A 17,943-nucleotide genomic window follows, 5' to 3' on the forward strand; every position below is an offset into this window, starting at 1 on the left:
TAAAAAAACAAAAATTTTAAAGCTTTTTAGTAATTTCAAATACATACATAAATACTGTGACATAGAGCTTATGGTAGTATTTTAAATATATTTATAAAAAATTAAATAAACCCTCAAACCAGTTCCAACTCTCTATCATTGCATTGAATAATCAAATATATGAAAATATTTTGCATCAATGGCTAAAATTTGAAAATAATATTTTCAGCCAATATCTAATATTATTTTTCAACGACATTTCAACAATTTACGCACACTGAGCAGCAATGTTTAAAAGCCAAAAATATTATTATTATTCATTTTTTTCGAAACTTGTGCTTATACATATTTGCAGTTATGTGGGTTTGTTTATATAGTGATTTATAACTTCAATATACTTTTGCAATTTTTTGTTTATTAATACCAAAATAAAGTATATATGTTTTTTGCATTTAACGCAAAGTTAAATAACTTAATAAATACATACATACTCAAAACCTTTAATATCGTTTTAATAGCAAAATATTGTATATAACAGTTGCTGATTATTATTTTCAATTTTACTCTCAATGTTTGTAAATTTTTCGCCTAATATGCACTTTATGTGTGTTTGTATGTAACTTCTGAAGCGACTCGCGTCAGTTTCCTAACGGCAACTTGACGTGCATTTTACATTTGCATTTTCATTATATAAGTAAGGATTTACAGTATTGTTTTTTTATTTTTTTCTTGCAATTATTTTCTTTTTTATTATTATTAAGGAAACAAAGTGTTTTTAATCACTCGACTTTAACGGCTTTCAATGTTGCTGACATACTACTTACACCAATGCTTAATACGTTTTCTATTACTTAAATAAATGAAAAAAATTTCACAATTTTTTTTGCTGCAGTTTTGCGCTTCTGATGAATTAATGCATTAATCACAACTAAATGATAATAATTTGCATGTGTGAGTAGAATTATGAAACATATACTGTTATAATATCGTTTTTTTCTATAAATTTGCAGTTATTCAAGTATAAATATAAATATATGTGTGTTATTGTGAGCGACTACTGAGCACGTGGTTAACTACGCATTGCTTTGTTTTTGCACTCTTAAAGCGGTACAATCATTGAATCATTGATGGTGTTGCTTGGTGTTAGCGGTGATTGCCGTCTATTATGTAGAAAGTATTACTTGGTGAACCTAAGGTGACAATGCTGATGGTTGTTTTAAGTGGGCGTGTTTACATGAGTGTGTGTACTTTGGTGATGATGGTGTTAGGGCTTGCGGGCGTTGGTTGTGGTGTTGGTGGTAGGTGGTAAACTTTGTGAGAGGGGCACACTATTACGCAAAGGTTTTCGCTATACAGTTTCTAGGGTGATGGTGTGGGAGGATGTTGGAGGTGGTGTGAGAATTCGCTTTCTTTCTACTTTAAATTCCGAGACTGCAATTAAAGAAAAAAACAAGTAAGAAATAAGAAAATGCATTAAATTTCAATAAGAAATAATTTTGGTGATATATTTATAATTTTATGTTTACTAAATACTACAATTTTATGCACGAACGCCATGTATAAACACACACATACGAATTTACTACAATACAAGCAACAAGCTAATATGAAATACATGAAATTCCCCAGCATGACTGGTTGTACATACATATGTATGTATAGATATGCTAAATTTTAACAATGAACAAATTATYATTATTAAATTCAGTTCAGGTTTTTTAAGATGGTGACGAACTTAAGTTCAGTTTGTATGGCAACTATATGGTATAATAGTCCGATATCGGCGTTTCCAACAAATGTGTAGCTTTTAGAAGAAAAATTAACTTGGGGAAAATTTCAGATCAATATCTCAAAAACGTATATAAAATAAAAAATAGAACACTTGAATGCAGAATTCAGCAGTGATATTGATTTAAATGCAAGTAGAATGTAATGGTTTTTCAAGACGATTTTAATTTAATTATTTCACTCATATACGGAATGTGAACTAATTGGTTTTCTTCGTTTTTGGATTTTTTTTAAAGAATATACATATATTAAAATCAAGGAGTCTTCAAGTATTTGTTTGAGATCTTTTTTCTGACTTGCTTTAATTTTAGCTATTTGAACACTAATATTTTTTAATAGTATGGAAATTATTACATTAATAATGGTAACAGTAAAAAAATAAATAAATAAATATCGAATTCTGTTTTCTTCATCTTTAACTTAGAAAATTGCATTACACTTCTCCGTATCTTTTAAATTGAAACTCTTTTACCTACAAAGCTTGAAGACTTATACTTAAATGTATAACCGTAGCTGTACTACACAAACTGTTTTCCAGTGTTAAATTTTCGAAACAAAAGCCTGCTCTTGACCAATTACTAAAAACTAAAAAGCACAAAATATACACATTTTCCCCACGGAGCTTTTTTTAATTAAAAAGCTGAAAACATTAACGTTTTTCAAATTAAAAAGCGGTGAGTACTAATACTGCGCGCACATGCACTCAATCATACACACACATACACATACAAAAAGCTATAAATCGCTCATACAACTAATTATACATATATAAAATATACAACATACAATATATATATATACAAATATACATACATAGGTATGCACGTAAATTTAGTCTTCAAATTATTGCTTTTTTGAAAATTATTTTGAAGTTGCTAATCGAAAAATAATGTTTTCACATTTTGCTATAAAAATCTTACGAAGTGTGTTCTCAATTACAAATATTTTTTAGTGTTTAAAGCGGGCTTCAACATTTTCATCGCGCATAAGCGTGGATAAAAGCTGCTGGTTGTCAGATTTAACAACGTATATTAGTTACAATAAAGTTATTGCATATAAATTTATATACTTATGTATACATATATACGCTACAATAAGTACACTGTACACTTGCATAATTGCTCTTGGCTTAGTAATTATGTATCTTATGTAAATATTATGCAACAAAAAATTTCATTATTGAGTTAAATATACATACATATTACTATTTAAGTAAATTAATTTGTTATAGAATTTGAATATTTTCATGTGGACATGACCTAACTTATTATAGCAAGAGTCTATTTCTCTTGGGTTTATTATATTTATTATTTATTTATTTATTATTATAATTATTGTTTTTTTTGCTACTATTTTTTTACTTGTATAAGAAAAAAATGTTCGTAAACGAGGCATTTACTTGGATTTTTGTGCGTACTACGTTCACTAAGTCCCCCGCGGTACAATCATTTATTACTTCAGTTTGTTACAAAATAAATAAGGACTAAAAATGGCAAACACGGCGACTTAAATGCCATATGCAACTTTTATAAGAATTTTATAGAGAATCTTATTAACTTTGATTATCTTACTTTTCTCGAAATAGGCAAAAAAAGGTATGTGCATCTGTAATTATTATTATTTTTTTTTTAATTTGATTTGTAACAAAACTTAATTTATATATTTTTCACAAATACCCTACTTATTAATAATAGCCCACCTAACGCATTCACATTTAAAAACGCATTCTGTTTATGTTTACAGTTTATCCAACAAAGAATTTTTTCACCACATCATCGGTGGGGAACTAATTTTGGTGGCATTAATCGTATTCAGAATTTAATTATTTTTGCTGCGTATTGAGTTTAAAGTTTTTCAGTCCACATTTTTCGAATATCAAAAGCGATGATTGCAACGGGGTGCTAAGGCTACATTTTCAGTGTTACAAACAAGATTACCTATATTATCTCATACATTTGATTATGTCAATGTGGTATAACTAGCCTATATTTGAATTTCCAAAAAAAAAAAAATGATTTTAAATGATGTGATAAAAAATAACCTATATTTGTATTTTCAACCAGCATACGATTTTTTTTTTTAATTTTAAATAAAAATGATTAATGATAAACGTTAATTACTTGTGTAAAAATTATTACAAAAAAAAAAAAGGAAAAAGAAAACAAACACATAACCCAATGTGGTGACTCTGTTAGTAAAAAGTTAACTTGAGAAATTATAAAGAAGTGATGAAGTGTCAATCTACTTTATAAGCAGAATATAACTGCTTTTGCGCAGTAATCACTTACTACTACCCGTCATTATAACGGTAAATACAAATTCGCGCTATTCACTAAAATATACGATTGAAAGTATTATCTTCCATGCGCGACAAGTTTCCTATATATATAAATTTTGCATTTAATAATCTTGTTTTATCGACTACCCAATACCACACACATAACATGTAAGTATGTATGTACTATATATAAAAAAATTGTTTACTTTATAAATATAATATACGACTGCAGTGATGAATTATTAGTTTGAATACACAGATTCTTACATTCTAGATCCTTTCTGCTGTAGCACTTTGGCACGATCGTTCAGTTCCAATTCACGACCTGACGTTGTGCCGCATTCTTTTGAGACTACGCATAAAAATTCATTATTTTCGAATGGTCCATAATTCGTGTATTGCATTCCCACACTAATTAATTGCTCAAAACGCCAACCATCCGATAATGTTGAGATCATCTATTAGTAAGAAAATTAATTACAAATTAATATAATATATAAACTCGTGCGGTGCGCTTGTATTTACCTGTGTTAACTCTTGCTCGCGACACTGCAATACACGATATACACGCTTTTTATCGGCTTGTGGTCGCTAAAGTGAGTAATAAAAATCATTACATATAATGAATGCATCGCCGCTAAATAAATAAATAAAATTTAGTGATGCCCACCTGATCTCTGTGATTTATACACTCTTTCAATAATGTTATGAGTTGTGTGACGTTATAAAATTCGGCTTCCTCTAGAACACCTTCCTCGGATACACCGTCTAAAACGAGTTTACCATGTCGCAAGTAGTTCAACACAGGCGCAAAGTATTTTGGGTCTCTATCAATCAAGTAAGCACCTGTTTCATCCTAAGAACATATCAACAAATGAAATACACAGTAAACAAATATAAAAGAAATGAACTAATGACATAGCCTTAATGCAGTGGTAAAATTGCATTGAATGAACACTGTCATTATTTATGTATGTATATATTGCGTTCTGGTGAAGAAAAACCAAAACAGAGATAATCAAAATCTTTATTTTAACATGTTTCGTTTGACTTTGAACTTAATAGCAAATTAGGGCGCATTTCTGTTTATGTGTGCTGGTAAACATTCGCCACCCCCACTTTTGCCCTAAATATAATGACCTGCTTTAGCTCACATAACTTCACACATAGCACTAAGTGCTGTTATTAGTCGCGTGCAGTTTTTCGAATTGTCAAGGAATTGAATTTAAATCAATAAGCATTATGGTCGCTATCAGTCAGTAATCAACGAATCTCTTTTACGAAATTTTATAGTTGACTATTTTATCACTAATATGATTAGTTTGGCTGCTTACCCGATCTGATATTAAATCACAATCTTCTTGTATTAGACGCGATAGAAACGAATTTGGGTCGCGGGATAACGTAGTCTTTGTTGTAAGGAAATATGTGCCACCCACATTAAGCTTCACCCATTGGTCCGTGCCCTGCTTTTTCAGCATTGGACTTTTACGTGAATTTATATTTATTGTGGTCATAATTAAATTTGAAGGTATTGAGTCTTAATTCCTTTTCCGGATGTTTCCTTACTCAAGTTTTTAGCACTCTAAGTCTGCAAAAAAATAACAATTGTTAAATGAATTAAAACACATGAAGAATACATCAAATTCCACATGTTTGCGCACCTGGCCAATAGCTGTGTAGATTTTGTGGACCACGTACTGTCTTTCAAGGTTTGATTATATACCACTGAATTCGTTGCAACAGCGATTTAGTAGAACAATTGATGCCTGTTAACCTTCAGCAGGTATGGAATGGTTTCCACTCTCTTAAACTGAACTCTACCCGGACAAAGGTGCAATTTATTGTGCACTTAACTGCAATTTTGCTTTTCTTTTAATTGATTCAAAATCTGTGGCACTCAATAATACTCCGCAAATTCTGCCTATTCTTACATTTGCGAGTATCTTATCTCTTAAAGGAAATATTTCTGTTTTATCTTATGTTTCTTCACAATCAATCTTTGTAATCAATTCCGCCACAAATTACTTTTAATTTATTAATAATACAGATTACATGCCTATTCACCACTCTTCATTCAATAATCACTCGTTTACTTCTTTTTTTACCAAAAAAATGTTTTTCTTTTCTGCCATTCATTTGCTTATCATGTTCATTCGTAGCTTATATAGTTTTCTCGCTCAGCGAGAGCTAACAGTGTTGCATTTTGCTCTGTAAAGGAATTCAAACCGATAATTCGATAGAATACTGATACTACCGAATACTATGCAAAATTTATGATTGATTCGTTTAAAAATTTATAATTTTATATTTATTATCCAACCAGCTATCACTGATTTTCAATTGACGACAATTTAATGACTCCCTTTACAGTTTAAAATTGTAAATTTTATTCAAACTAATCTGGCTCCATTGTCGACTTCACACACATGGGAAAAAACACACCACACCGGCTAATTTCACTTATCAATTATACATCAGGCGTTAAGCTCACAGCAGGTACATTTTTTATATACGTATACTAATTTAAGACTAAAATATACATTTTTGTATTTTTGCTAACAATTGCAAATATTTATTTGCAGTTCCAGTTCTACAGAGAATTTAACGATTTACAAAATGGCCAGCCAAGAGGTGAATATAAATTTTTAATCTAGCTAACGGGTATCAGGGTGCGGTCACCCATGGCCTGTTTTTACATAGCTTAAACTTTGACCTTGCCTCTTTCTTCATAGGAATTTGATAAAGCCGCTGAAAATGTAAAGAATCTTAACTCTACACCATCCGATAATGATTTATTGGAACTTTACAGTTTATTTAAACAGGCAACTGTAGGAGATTGCAATACAGGTATATCATTAACTCAGTAACTAGTGACGTTCATGGAAGTTTAATTGGTTCTTATCATTTTATAATTTTAATGCGATTATGATTAAACTGATGAATTGATAAATTTTATATACGATTTTTTTGCGATTATGATTAAAGTAGTAAATTGATAATTTATTATATTTATAATTTGTATAACATTCACTCCTATACTCATACTGGTAAAATTTCTTAAACACTAAGTCTTATAAGGTGACTCAATGTTTCTATTGAAGTGTTATCTGTTATTACTATACAAAATTTCCACGCATACAAAACTATATTTAATTCGTACTACTAATACGATTTTTCTATTTATATTGACTTACAGATAAGCCTGGCTTCTTGGACTTCAAGGGCAAAGCTAAGTGGGAAGCATGGAATACTCGCAAAGGTACATCCCAGGATGATGCCAAAACGGCTTATGTAGAGAAGGTTAAGGCTTTAGTAGAAACTCATGGGCTAAAAGCTTAAGAATATTACATAATAATATACATCTGAAATTTAGAACCAAAAGATATGCTATTGCATAGCAGTTTAATCATTTTAGCAATATTGCATTTGCTATAAATTGGTATTTAAATTTTGCAAATATTATAAACACTAAGAAAAAAGCCGTCTATTTTCAAACGCACTTTAATGCACAATTTTTTATAGATTATTAACATGAAAATAGATTTATAAATCTTTGTATTCTTTAGTAAATTATAATAAAGGCAACAATCAAAAAAACAATTTTCGTACACATTTCTCTGAAAATATTTAAAGCAAGAAATTGTTGGACGCGGAATGTAGGAATATATTTTCATTTTATGAATAACTATCTCATTGAATTGATGAAAATTCCACTTTAATTGACACGCAATGCTCATGTGGAGTATATATAATATATTACACTTTTAGTGTAAAAATATCAATTAGGGTGAACATTCTTTGTCATATAATTAAGAAAACATTGAGAAATGTATAATGCCATGACTCGTTTTCTTATTTGCTAAAATTTAAGGTATAGCTAATTATAAGTTTGTTTTAAGCCAAGTTTGGACACTTATTACTCAAACAATGTTCACTTACAATTTTCCCTATTTTAATGTATACAATATTTGTTTTGTAGGTTCTCCTCTATGTTGCTTGTTTATTTCTTCCCGCGTTTTGATTCAGTTCTCTAGAAGCTCTTTGCCTTTCGTAGAATTCCCTTTGCAGTTCTCGTAAATTAAGTTCTAATGTCTCCACTACTTCGAAATTCATTTCTTGTCGAGCTTGTTTTATGTAGCCCTTAATAATATTTATTTGCTCAATAAGTGGATCTTCACTTTGTGATATATTTACTGGTTGCGCCGACCAATTATCTAAAGATCGCAAGTCAGACTGCAAAGAAAAATACAATAACATCATACTAAATAATAATAAAAAAAAAAAAATTACCCCGTACGCATAATCGTTCTCATTATTTACTCTGGTTTGACCGCCACTAGCGCTATTTGCTAATGCTTGTCGTTCATATGCTTCCATTGCTTGACGGCGTTCGGTTTCAATACGTTGTTCTGCCTCCATTCGTTTACGGTCCTGAATTTTTCGTATATCTTCTTCCTCAGGTAGGGGTGGTATTGACAGAATTTTGTCTTTGATTAGTTGGCTGCATGATAAACGTATGGCTTTTTTTAGGGCCCCTTCTCGACTACCTTCTTGACAAGGTATAGCTAATATACGTTTACTCCGCAAATCAATAGCTTCAGCCACATGACCAATTTTTCCCCTTAACGCACTTGCGTCGGCAATGGTGAAAATTGACTCTCCATCATAAAGACTACCAACAATCTTTAAATACATTTCTATATCGGGTAATACATCTTTGCGAAGTTTTTGTATATCTGCATAAATTTGTGAAATAAGCGGACGGTATGTTCGACTCTCATGCATTTCTTGCCGTGTTTCTAAAAGCCACAAACAATGATCACAGGAACGGATACCATGGTGCTGTGGATTTGATTTATTCGCATCGGAAGAATTTTGCATGATAGCTTCGCTTTGTGAAGTAGCCAAACTGGCAAGTTGTACTAAGTAACGAATACAATATTTATTATGGCATACGAATAGGTGACAATTAAATTACTTACATGCAGTTTCAATTGGAAGGAACTTTGAACAATCGTTGCACATAATACTTCCACACAAACGGCAGTGATGTTGACGGCGAGCAATGTGAAAGTTTTTAGCGCAACTGGGGCATAATTTCACTGAGCTTCCATCCAACCATGTAACAATCTACGAATTCATAATTAAATAAGAGTAAATAAATTTTATATGAGGTTTAAATTAAATTCTCACATTGCGTTCATGTTGTTTTCGCAGTACGGGATCCATTGGTAAATTGGTTAATAATTTATGCAGCCGAATAATCAATTTATTCGTTTCACTTGCATATCGCTCCAGTCGGGGGTTTCTTATCGATTGAAAATACTCCAAATGATTATACTCGGCGCCAACTTCTTGACGATCCATAAAATTGAAGACATTCATACGTGTTCGTGCATTACTCATTTTTAAACCATTATTATCCGCTCCCGAAGTGGCATTTGTCGTCAAATTACCTGATGTTCCTCCACTGCTAGCGGCTCCGCTAATAGTCGCATTTTTATCGAAGCTTCTGGAGAGGTCAAATGTTTCGTCTAAATTAAGGATTTTATTCTTAGCTTTTGATATTATATCTTTAAAAACTGATTTAAGAGCATCCTGCTGTTCTGCATGAGACCTTTCGAAATGCACAGTTAAGAATTCAGCTGATTTGAGATCTTCTCTACATATTGGACAGAGAAAACCTTCCAAAATCTCACAAGATTCGTCATCATCTGGTTCGCCAAACGGATTGGACATTTTCTTATATCTTACAATACTCTCCTCTAACTTATAAATATATTAAATGGCTAAAATAAAAAAAGTCAAACACATTTATTCAGAAGTAAATAACAATTAATTGTATGTGGGCGTTTAATTGCAAATTCACAAGTAAATCAGCTGTTTAGTGCATTATATCGAGAATCAATCGATGTTGTTTAAGTGCGTATCGAATAAATTTGTTTACAATTTATGTTTTAATGACCTGCTGAAACTTGTAGTTATGAAATCAATAAGGTATTCTCATTTAAAATAAAATGTACTTTCCTTAAACAACTTTTTTTATTCAAAAACTTTTATTTAAAGAAATTTTTGTTATAAAATTTGTGCATCACTAGCGAGAATCAATAATTTCTGATTATTGTGAACGAGTGACTTTAGTCACGGACTTTCTTTTTCCTCTATTCGGATGGTTGATTAAAATTTTGCTCGTATTAAATATGGTTTTAAAACGTACTTTAATTGAATTTTAAGACTATATTTTAACATTGTTCATACAAAATCCCATATCCGTTCTCGAAATTGCACAAATATTTGAAATTGCTCAAGTGAAAATATAAACGAAAAATTATGCTGCTTTAGAAAACAACACACATAGTATAGTGCGAATAATAGAGGTGGAGTATTTTGATACAACAAGAGGGGATTGTGGAGGAAGAGTGTATATATTTAGTTCGCTGCTCCATGGAGCAACACTCAAATGTAATTACTATTTCAAATTATTTCAAATATCTGTAGTGATACTGTAAATAGATATCAAAATAAGGTGTACTATCCATTTTCGTTACTGGCCACATCGACATCGAAGTAAATGATAATATTGGATGATAATAATATGCGTAAATGTATGTATCTGTGTTTGTGTAATTGTTTATGTTACCTTGGCAAGTGTATTTTTATATTGTTATCCTAAATTGTATCTTTTTAATATTCTTTTTTATTTTTAGATTTAAATTATCTTTTTTAAATATTTAGTTCGCCAAATGCAACAGACCACTGTACAAGTGCACATTTTTATTCGCATTTGTGACTAATGTTACATTGATAACAAATTCTACCCTGAGGCTAAGTTGCTATCATAAGCCAACCACAACTACTGCGTTCAATTATCTATAACTTTTAAATACATACTAAATGAGTTGGCTACGTTCTAGCCCCCTGCGGCAGAGTTTAACACGCAACAGCGGAAATGGTATATCATTTCTTTCTTCAACCAATGGCAATGGTACTGGTGTCTCCAGTACAGCAACAGCTCTCAGGCAAAGGCCAATCGACGCAGCGACAGATTGTGATCCGCGAGCATGTTATGATAGCTTTTGTAAACATTGGCAACAAGCCTACGAAATCATACAACGTTCAGAGCCACCACAACGATTGCCGTCACACGACGATGTATTAGGTGTGGTATCACATTTGGATTTTATGGTGACACTGCTTCTGGTGGAACTACATCATTGCAATAAAGTTGCACTACCTACCGCTGATGCTGCACCGCCACCTGCGCCATGTTTGGAATATATGCTTAGTGAAAATCTGCTAGATAAACTCTATGAATGGGGTCGTACAACGGGACGTTATGCTGATGCCGTACGCCTAGAACAACTTAAATTGTATGAACTACTTGTTAGTCACTCGCGACATCAATTACTCTGTCATGAGCCTTTCTTAAGGCCACTTTTGAAAATACTCGCATCAAGCCAAGGTGAAATTTTCCAAGCAGATTTGGAAAAACGTTTAGTAATATTGCTTAACCAACTCTGCGTAGTATTAATGCAAAATGTGCATCTACTCGATCTATTCTTCTTCTCGGCGGAGCAGGAGCAACACAAACAAACAACAAACAGTGACGAAATACAACGCTCAAGCAGAAACAATTCTGGCACCAAGTAATTATTCACATATGGAAGTTTTTTTATTTTATATGTTTATTGTTATCATATTTTTTACAGTTTCATCATATTCTCCTTACTTATACCGTACGTACATCGTGAAGGAAGTATCGGGCATCAGGCGCGGGATGCGCTATTACTCTGCATGTCGCTGTCGCAGAAAAATTCTAATGTCGGCACCTACATTGCGCAGTATTCATCCATGTGCCCGCTTTTGGTAACCGGCCTAGGCGGTTTGTATTCACGCCTACCGAACTCTATAGAATTAACATCGATTGATTGGCATCGCATAACTCCGGACGATGTGACGGAAATACCCGAACTGACATTATTTATGAATGCTTTGGAGTTTTGCAATGCTGTGGTGCAAGTCGCGCATGAAATGATAAAGAATCAGTTATTAGATTTCCTATATCAGGGCTTTATTGTCCCTGTACTGGGGCCTGCAATATTACAGGTAAGCATTTGCGTGCTCTTTTCACATTTGTCGAATTGTCTTCGATTTGTCTGTGGTGTTGGTTCATGAACAATTTTATTATTTTTAATTTATGCTAGATAACCCTTTGTGTTGCAAAATATTATCTCTCTCTAAGTAAATATTTAAGAACTCGAATCACCTAAGGCTGTACATACATACAAACATAAGTATATGTAAACATTTGTTATAAAAATTTGTAACACATTATTCGTTGAATGTGATTCACCGATTCGAAGATATCGTTAGCAATAAATTTTAATACCAATGATTTATAATGTCGACTATGAGTTTTTTTAATTAAGAAAAAACGGACAAAACTATTTTTTATTACCTAAATTTTTTTTAAGTTTTTTATTCATTTCAGTGTAAAATTTTTTAATTATAACTATTTCATTGCTTATATTTTATTTTGTATTCATTTTTCTATTTTGCTAACTCCTCTGTGATCTTATGTATGTAAGTTATTCACCCATATAAGTTTAATCAACACCAAGCGAAAAATCGAAACAATTCATAAATAATTTTTACAGACATTGAAAGGCAAACATTTCCAGACAAACATTGAGTCACAAATATCGGCTATGTCCTATTTGGACCTTATACTCAGGTCCGTTACTGAGCCCAGTTTACTGCGCGCTTTTGTAAAATTCCTGCTGGACACTGAAAAATTCGATGGCGAACGCATTTTGGACACATTAATCGACCGTTTGGGCGCCACGGACGCGAATTTGTGTATGGTAACAATGGCATTGTTCGACACATTGATTGGCCTACATTGTGAGGATTTAATGCTGGAACTGCTACTGAAGTACATACTGCCTGGCAAGCATGTACCGATTTCGCATCGACACAAGATCAATAAAATTGATCCTTATATAAATACCGTCGAATTCTTTCTAGACCTGACGCCGGACGTAATGAAACGCGCCCGCGAATTGACCAAGCACAAATCACTTGGCGACACCGTGACCACACAACCATCACACGTGGCGTTGCCGTCGCCAACATCTACAATGAGTAAAACGATCGGTGCAAATTGGAACTACTATGGCGTACATACGGGCACCAGTCTCTATGCCAACTTCCATGCGTATCTGTTCGAGGCACACTGCCGCATCACACAATGCAAAAACGCCTGCGCCAAATGGGCCAATGCATACAAATATCAGAAGTGGCCGCCGAAGAATATACGCGCTCAACAAGCACAAACATTGGAGTTGGTGAAACAGTTCTTTAATGAATTTAGTGTGGGCGCAATGGCGGACGCGTCGCATGTATATGATAGTACACACACTGTGTTGGGCACAAGAAGTGCTGTGGAGAAAACAGCGCAACCGGACAGCCTGCAGTCCATTGGTGAGTCCAGTGGCTATGAATCGTTCAGGTGGCGTCCCGTCGAAGATGAAGGCGGCGAATGTAATGACTCTGCTGCCAATTCTACTATGCAAATGGTAAGTACGAGCACTGGCGAAGTTGAGTTGGACCATAGTGGCAGTAGTAGCGGCAATGGCAATAGTTTGGGCACGTTACAAAAGCAATATAGAAAAGAAATTTGGCGCGTCTCAAGTAATCATAGTGAATTAGTGCTCACCGACTTGGATTTTTCGGAGGATCTTTTCGCGCAAGGGACAGTAAGCTTAGGTATTTACATTTCATTCTCATATAATGTATTTAAAAACAAAATAAATAAAATCTTACTTGTTCAGGTCCCTTCTTGAATGCGATATGGGGTAAACTGCAAACGTTCACCAGCAATACCTTATATGTAAATTTGCATCTCACTGGTTTGATTACGCGCCTCTCCTGCTATCCGCTACCCCTAGTGCATTCCATACTAATGCGTCCAGATATAGTTATCACTTCGGATACACCATCGTTTCATCAAATGTTACGCATACTTAAGCAACAAATCGATGCGGAACTGCCCATGTGTGAGGATTCACTTGAAATTGTCGACGTGGCGCGCTCTTATCTTATTGATCGCGAATTTCGTTTGATAAACGCTCGCAAGGCGAGTGAAAATTCACCAGTGCACATTGCCAAAAATACGCTGCCACCGCAGCATCAGCAACAACGACTGGGTCAACAAACGACATTCGCAAACATATCGTCAGCGTCGCCAGTACAAGTGACGCCCTCCTCGTCGTATGATCCCTTCCGTCGTAGCGATAATAAGCGCAAAAGCATCAGCAAATCCATAACGAATATGTTTAGTCGCAAAGCTAGCGGTAAGTTGTAAGCGCCCACACATAAACCGTTATACCATTTGCTACACATAGACAACACACATCACAAGTTGTCCGCGTCTCAATTGAACTAATTGGCAGCGCAATATCTTTCTGTTAATGGGAATTTAAATATATATATATTTGTTTTTTTTTACATATTACCGCTATTAATTTTTACCGTATTATTATTATTATTTTTTTTTTTTGTTTTTTGGTTATGGCTCACAATCATAATTTTTTTTTTTAATTTTCATATTGATTCCAATGTATGGTATTATTTGCAGTATATTTTTCACTTACAAATAATTTACAAATACTGAATGTCTCACCATATGGCTTGGTGTTTTGTTTTTGTCACGTTATAATATTAGTTCATTCATTTTTCATATATTACAAATGCATTTTAAAACACATTGCACACTTTAAATATTAAGTTTGGGTCTTGACAAAATTTTCAGTAAATTAATTTATTTTTAACAATAATTTAATGATTGTATATTTATTTGGCTGTAAATATTGTCAAGGCCACTATATGACACATGTATGTATGTATGTGTGTTTTTTTTTTTTTGACTCTTTTGAAAATCCAAAAGACCAATGGTAAAATAGATACTTATTTTTATTATTTCTTGTATTTTCTGAATTCCTAGCTTCATCTGGCTTATCACAAATTTACGCATTCTTCACCGGTAAATATTTCACAGTGACAAATTATGTGATTTATCTATATGCATACTATGTAAACGTTAGCAATTTTAATATTTTATACTTTTCACCTTCTTATGCGTTTGTAGTTACTACAATAGCTTCATATGTATGTTTGTTAATAGCTTTATTTAGCACAACTATGAGTTGCTGTATATATTGTTGTTGCTATATATTGTGATTTTTGCATTGATGAACTATTGAAATTTAAACCCGAAACACTTCATTTTAATACAGTGGCAATCAAATTGTCATAGAAATTGCTTGCTTCAAAACTTGACGTCCACTTCTATCGAGTCTCATTGGAATATTTCAAGGAAAAATTAAAAACAAAAACACTTATAAGTTTTTATATTTATATATTGTATTGCAAAATTGGATCTTCATAGTATATCTAGTAATTGCTTTTCATTTTGTGGAAACTGTTTACTAATTACTCGTGTATTTTTTAAATCCCTACTGAGTTACTATTTCAATCCTTTCATTGTTTATTGTAATAAAAATATTTTTAAAGATTATAATAATGTAGATGGTAGTAAAGTTTTTTGAAAGTAAGTAAAATATTATATTTAGTCAGATACCTATCAAATGTGGATATTTTGGTTAATTACAATACGAAGTTAAATACCTGCAAAACTGCTTTTAATGTAATTTCCATTAAATTTTTCAAAATAGAAAAGGCTTTGCTTGAACTGTTAAATTATTAATATATGTGTGTATATAAACCAACTATTTAGTAATGCATGTCTTTCTAAATTAATGCCCTATATTTTAACTAACAACCCCGCAAAATATTTATCTAGCGATTATGTACAGATATTTAAGCAAAATTACTTAGTTGAACGCTTTCAATAACAAAAAATTTTAACTTTGGCTGCATTGTATATTTTTCACGTGTGCATTTCTTATAGCAGTAAAGGGAATATAAAGATCTTCATCTTGACTTCTTGATCAATCAGTTTGTATGGCAGCTATATTCTATAGTGGTCCGATCTGAACAATTTCTTCGGAAATTTTACCGTTGCTTTAGATAATAACTCATGCTTAATTTCGAGAAGATAACTCCTTAAAAAAAAAAAGTTTCCCATACAAGGACCTGTTCAGTTTTTATGGTAGCTATATGCTATAGTGGTCCGATCTGAATAATTTTTTGGAAGATTGTCCCGTTGCCTTAGAAAATAATCCTTGCTAAATTTCGTGAATATAAATCGTCAAATAAAAAATCTTTCCATACAAGGGCACGTTGGTTAGTATAGTACAGCTATATGCTATAGAGCTGCAATATTGGCTGTTTCGACTAATGCGTAGCTTTTTGGGATAAAAATTATATATGCAAAAATTCATATATACATATATATCTCGAAAAACGAGAAAATGGATCGCATATATACAAACAGACGGACGGACGGCAAAATCGACTCTGCTTATCATGTTGGTCATTTATATATACATTTTATGGGGTCTCAGACGTTTCGTGGACTTCGTGTCAAACTTAATATACCCCTATTGAGGATATGAATATTGTTTTATTTGTTATTTTGATCATAACTATGATAGCGCTCAGTTACATAACCCTTAAACTACATATTGCACTTGTAAACTATTCACTTTCGTAAAATTTGCAATTCGCCCACTTTTTGCACAAATCCGTGTTTTATAATCTATATACTGCATACATATCTCATAATCTTAACGCCTGCCGATTTGCTTTTAGGTGGTTCAACGGGATCTCCTTTCGCTAATAGCGGCAATAGCACAACAACACAACAGCAAAGCAGCACAAGCACGCGTGAAACAAGTTTAACAACCATACCCTCAATGGCGTCTCCTGATGAACAATCAGCTGAAAGTGCTGGAACGCACAATAGCCAAATGACAAGCAGCACAACACCGTCCGGTTCATTTTCTACGAATATCACGCACAATACGCATACAACATACACACCACACGGTGCGAGCACGCTACTCGTATCGAATAGTAGTGTGACCACGCTTGGTGGCTCCGGTTCAGAACCCGTCTCCTTGGACTCGCTCTCATCCATGGGCGCTATAGCCAATACAAGCGGCACAGAGCGCACACGTGATCTGGCTTTATGTGCTGTACTACTTGACGAATGGCTGAAGGAGTTGGCCGCGATTGCTCAGGAGCAAAGTTTGGTTTTAATCAATGAAAATATTTGATGGTTGTGTAAACGGCGTCGCAGTCGTAAGGTATGTTGCTGACTGGAAGTGATATTGCGCGCTAAATTTAAACGCATATACATTTTTTATGTATGCAATACATATATGCATACGATTGTACAGATTCGTATAATAAAAGCTTTATCCTTAAGGAAAATTTCGTGAATTGGTCGAAAAGCAATTTCCAGTTACATTGTACCTATATTATTTAATTTTATTGTATATCCCCATTTTATATAAAACAAAAAGTATATAATAAATATTATTTGTAAGTTTTAGCTACACAAAAATTTGTACACAAAGTTAATGATGCTTTCATAAATAATTTCTGAGATTCACCGCTTGCAATATATGCAAAGTATTTTATTATCTTGTTCAATCATTTTAATATTTGTTATAATTTAAAGTTTATATAAATGCGATCTATTTTGCTTAGAATGTATTGATAACGAGAAGATCGATCAAAGAGTTGTATTCGTGTTTATTATTTGTATTTTGATATAGAATAATAAATTAAGATTAGGCGCAAAATATTAAGACAAAATCGAACAAAGCAGAAAGTGCCTCATGACTCCGTGTGTACTTTTTCTACGTGAACAAGATGTAATATAGAAAAAATATATATAAACTAAGCTGAGCGCGAGGTATTGTCAA

The 17,943-nt window shown here is 32.8% G+C and overlaps 4 protein-coding genes across 9 annotated transcripts; 2 read left to right on the forward strand and 2 right to left on the reverse strand.

The window, feature by feature from the left end:
- Nucleotides 1-925: 925 nt before the first annotated feature.
- LOC108966408 (BTB/POZ domain-containing protein KCTD5) lies at nt 926-6,378 on the reverse strand. Its single transcript, XM_018929278.1, has 6 exons — nt 5,710-6,378; nt 5,380-5,636; nt 4,716-4,901; nt 4,571-4,636; nt 4,313-4,503; nt 926-1,410 (listed from the first exon to the last, which is right to left on the reverse strand). The coding sequence occupies exons 2-6, from the start codon at nt 5,560-5,562 to the stop codon at nt 1,398-1,400; spliced, it is 639 nt and encodes a 212-aa protein (XP_018784823.1). The 5' UTR covers nt 5,563-5,636; nt 5,710-6,378; the 3' UTR covers nt 926-1,397.
- An 87-nt stretch (nt 6,379-6,465) lies between these two features.
- Nucleotides 6,466-7,429, forward strand: LOC108966411 (acyl-CoA-binding protein). The gene is made up of 4 exons (XM_018929281.1): nt 6,466-6,544; nt 6,631-6,679; nt 6,781-6,895; nt 7,245-7,429. The coding sequence occupies exons 2-4, from the start codon at nt 6,665-6,667 to the stop codon at nt 7,385-7,387; spliced, it is 273 nt and encodes a 90-aa protein (XP_018784826.1). The 5' UTR covers nt 6,466-6,544; nt 6,631-6,664; the 3' UTR covers nt 7,388-7,429.
- A 259-nt stretch (nt 7,430-7,688) lies between these two features.
- Nucleotides 7,689-9,875, reverse strand: LOC108966407 (rabenosyn-5). Its single transcript, XM_018929277.1, has 4 exons — nt 9,242-9,875; nt 9,031-9,178; nt 8,339-8,970; nt 7,689-8,281 (listed from the first exon to the last, which is right to left on the reverse strand). Exons 1-4 carry the CDS (start codon nt 9,785-9,787, stop codon nt 8,036-8,038), a joined length of 1,572 nt encoding a protein of 523 aa, XP_018784822.1. The 5' UTR covers nt 9,788-9,875; the 3' UTR covers nt 7,689-8,035.
- Nucleotides 9,876-10,208: 333 nt separating this feature from the next.
- LOC108966416 (UPF0518 protein GJ17503) lies at nt 10,209-17,820 on the forward strand. 6 transcript variants are annotated; one of them, XM_018929295.1, is made up of 7 exons: nt 10,209-10,653; nt 10,756-11,694; nt 11,758-12,154; nt 12,706-13,816; nt 13,882-14,403; nt 15,054-15,092; nt 16,823-17,820. In XM_018929295.1, the coding sequence occupies exons 2-7, from the start codon at nt 10,943-10,945 to the stop codon at nt 17,287-17,289; spliced, it is 3,288 nt and encodes a 1,095-aa protein (XP_018784840.1). In that variant the 5' UTR covers nt 10,209-10,653; nt 10,756-10,942; the 3' UTR covers nt 17,290-17,820. The 6 variants fall into 6 exon arrangements, with proteins under 6 accessions (XP_018784840.1, XP_018784843.1, XP_018784841.1 ...); XM_018929298.1 differs by having other exon boundaries at nt 12,730-13,816; XM_018929296.1 differs by having other exon boundaries at nt 10,209-10,510.
- Nucleotides 17,821-17,943: the final 123 nt, after the last annotated feature.

The sequence above is a fragment of the Bactrocera latifrons genome, unplaced genomic scaffold, assembly GCF_001853355.1.
Source record: "Bactrocera latifrons isolate USDA-ARS-PBARC rearing strain unplaced genomic scaffold, ASM185335v1 scaffold_16, whole genome shotgun sequence".
In the NCBI taxonomy this organism is placed as follows: Eukaryota; Metazoa; Arthropoda; class Insecta; order Diptera; family Tephritidae; genus Bactrocera; species Bactrocera latifrons.

Bases quoted from the DNA above. Each gene is read 5' to 3' on its own strand.
- LOC108966407 (XM_018929277.1), bottom strand. From the start codon at position 9,787: ATGTCCAATCCGTTTGGCGAACCAGATGATGACGAATCTTGTGAGATT. The intron at 9,179-9,241 runs GTGAGAATTTAA...ATGAATTCGTAG, and splicing joins GAAAACAACATGAACGCAAT to ATTGTTACATGGTTGGATGG. The intron at 8,971-9,030 runs GTAAGTAATTTA...TTCGTTACTTAG, and splicing joins CCTTCCAATTGAAACTGCAT to TACAACTTGCCAGTTTGGCT.
- LOC108966416 (XM_018929295.1), top strand. From the start codon at position 10,943: ATGAGTTGGCTACGTTCTAGCCCCCTGCGGCAGAGTTTAACACGCAAC. The intron at 11,695-11,757 runs GTAATTATTCAC...TATTTTTTACAG, and splicing joins AGAAACAATTCTGGCACCAA to TTTCATCATATTCTCCTTAC. The intron at 12,155-12,705 runs GTAAGCATTTGC...TAATTTTTACAG, and splicing joins TGGGGCCTGCAATATTACAG to ACATTGAAAGGCAAACATTT.
- LOC108966408 (XM_018929278.1), bottom strand. From the start codon at position 5,562: ATGACCACAATAAATATAAATTCACGTAAAAGTCCAATGCTGAAAAAG. The intron at 4,637-4,715 runs GTGGGCATCACT...TACTCACTTTAG, and splicing joins GTATAAATCACAGAGATCAG to CGACCACAAGCCGATAAAAA. The intron at 4,504-4,570 runs GTAAATACAAGC...TCTTACTAATAG, and splicing joins GCGAGCAAGAGTTAACACAG to ATGATCTCAACATTATCGGA.
- LOC108966411 (XM_018929281.1), top strand. The intron at 6,896-7,244 runs GTATATCATTAA...ATTGACTTACAG, and splicing joins TGTAGGAGATTGCAATACAG to ATAAGCCTGGCTTCTTGGAC.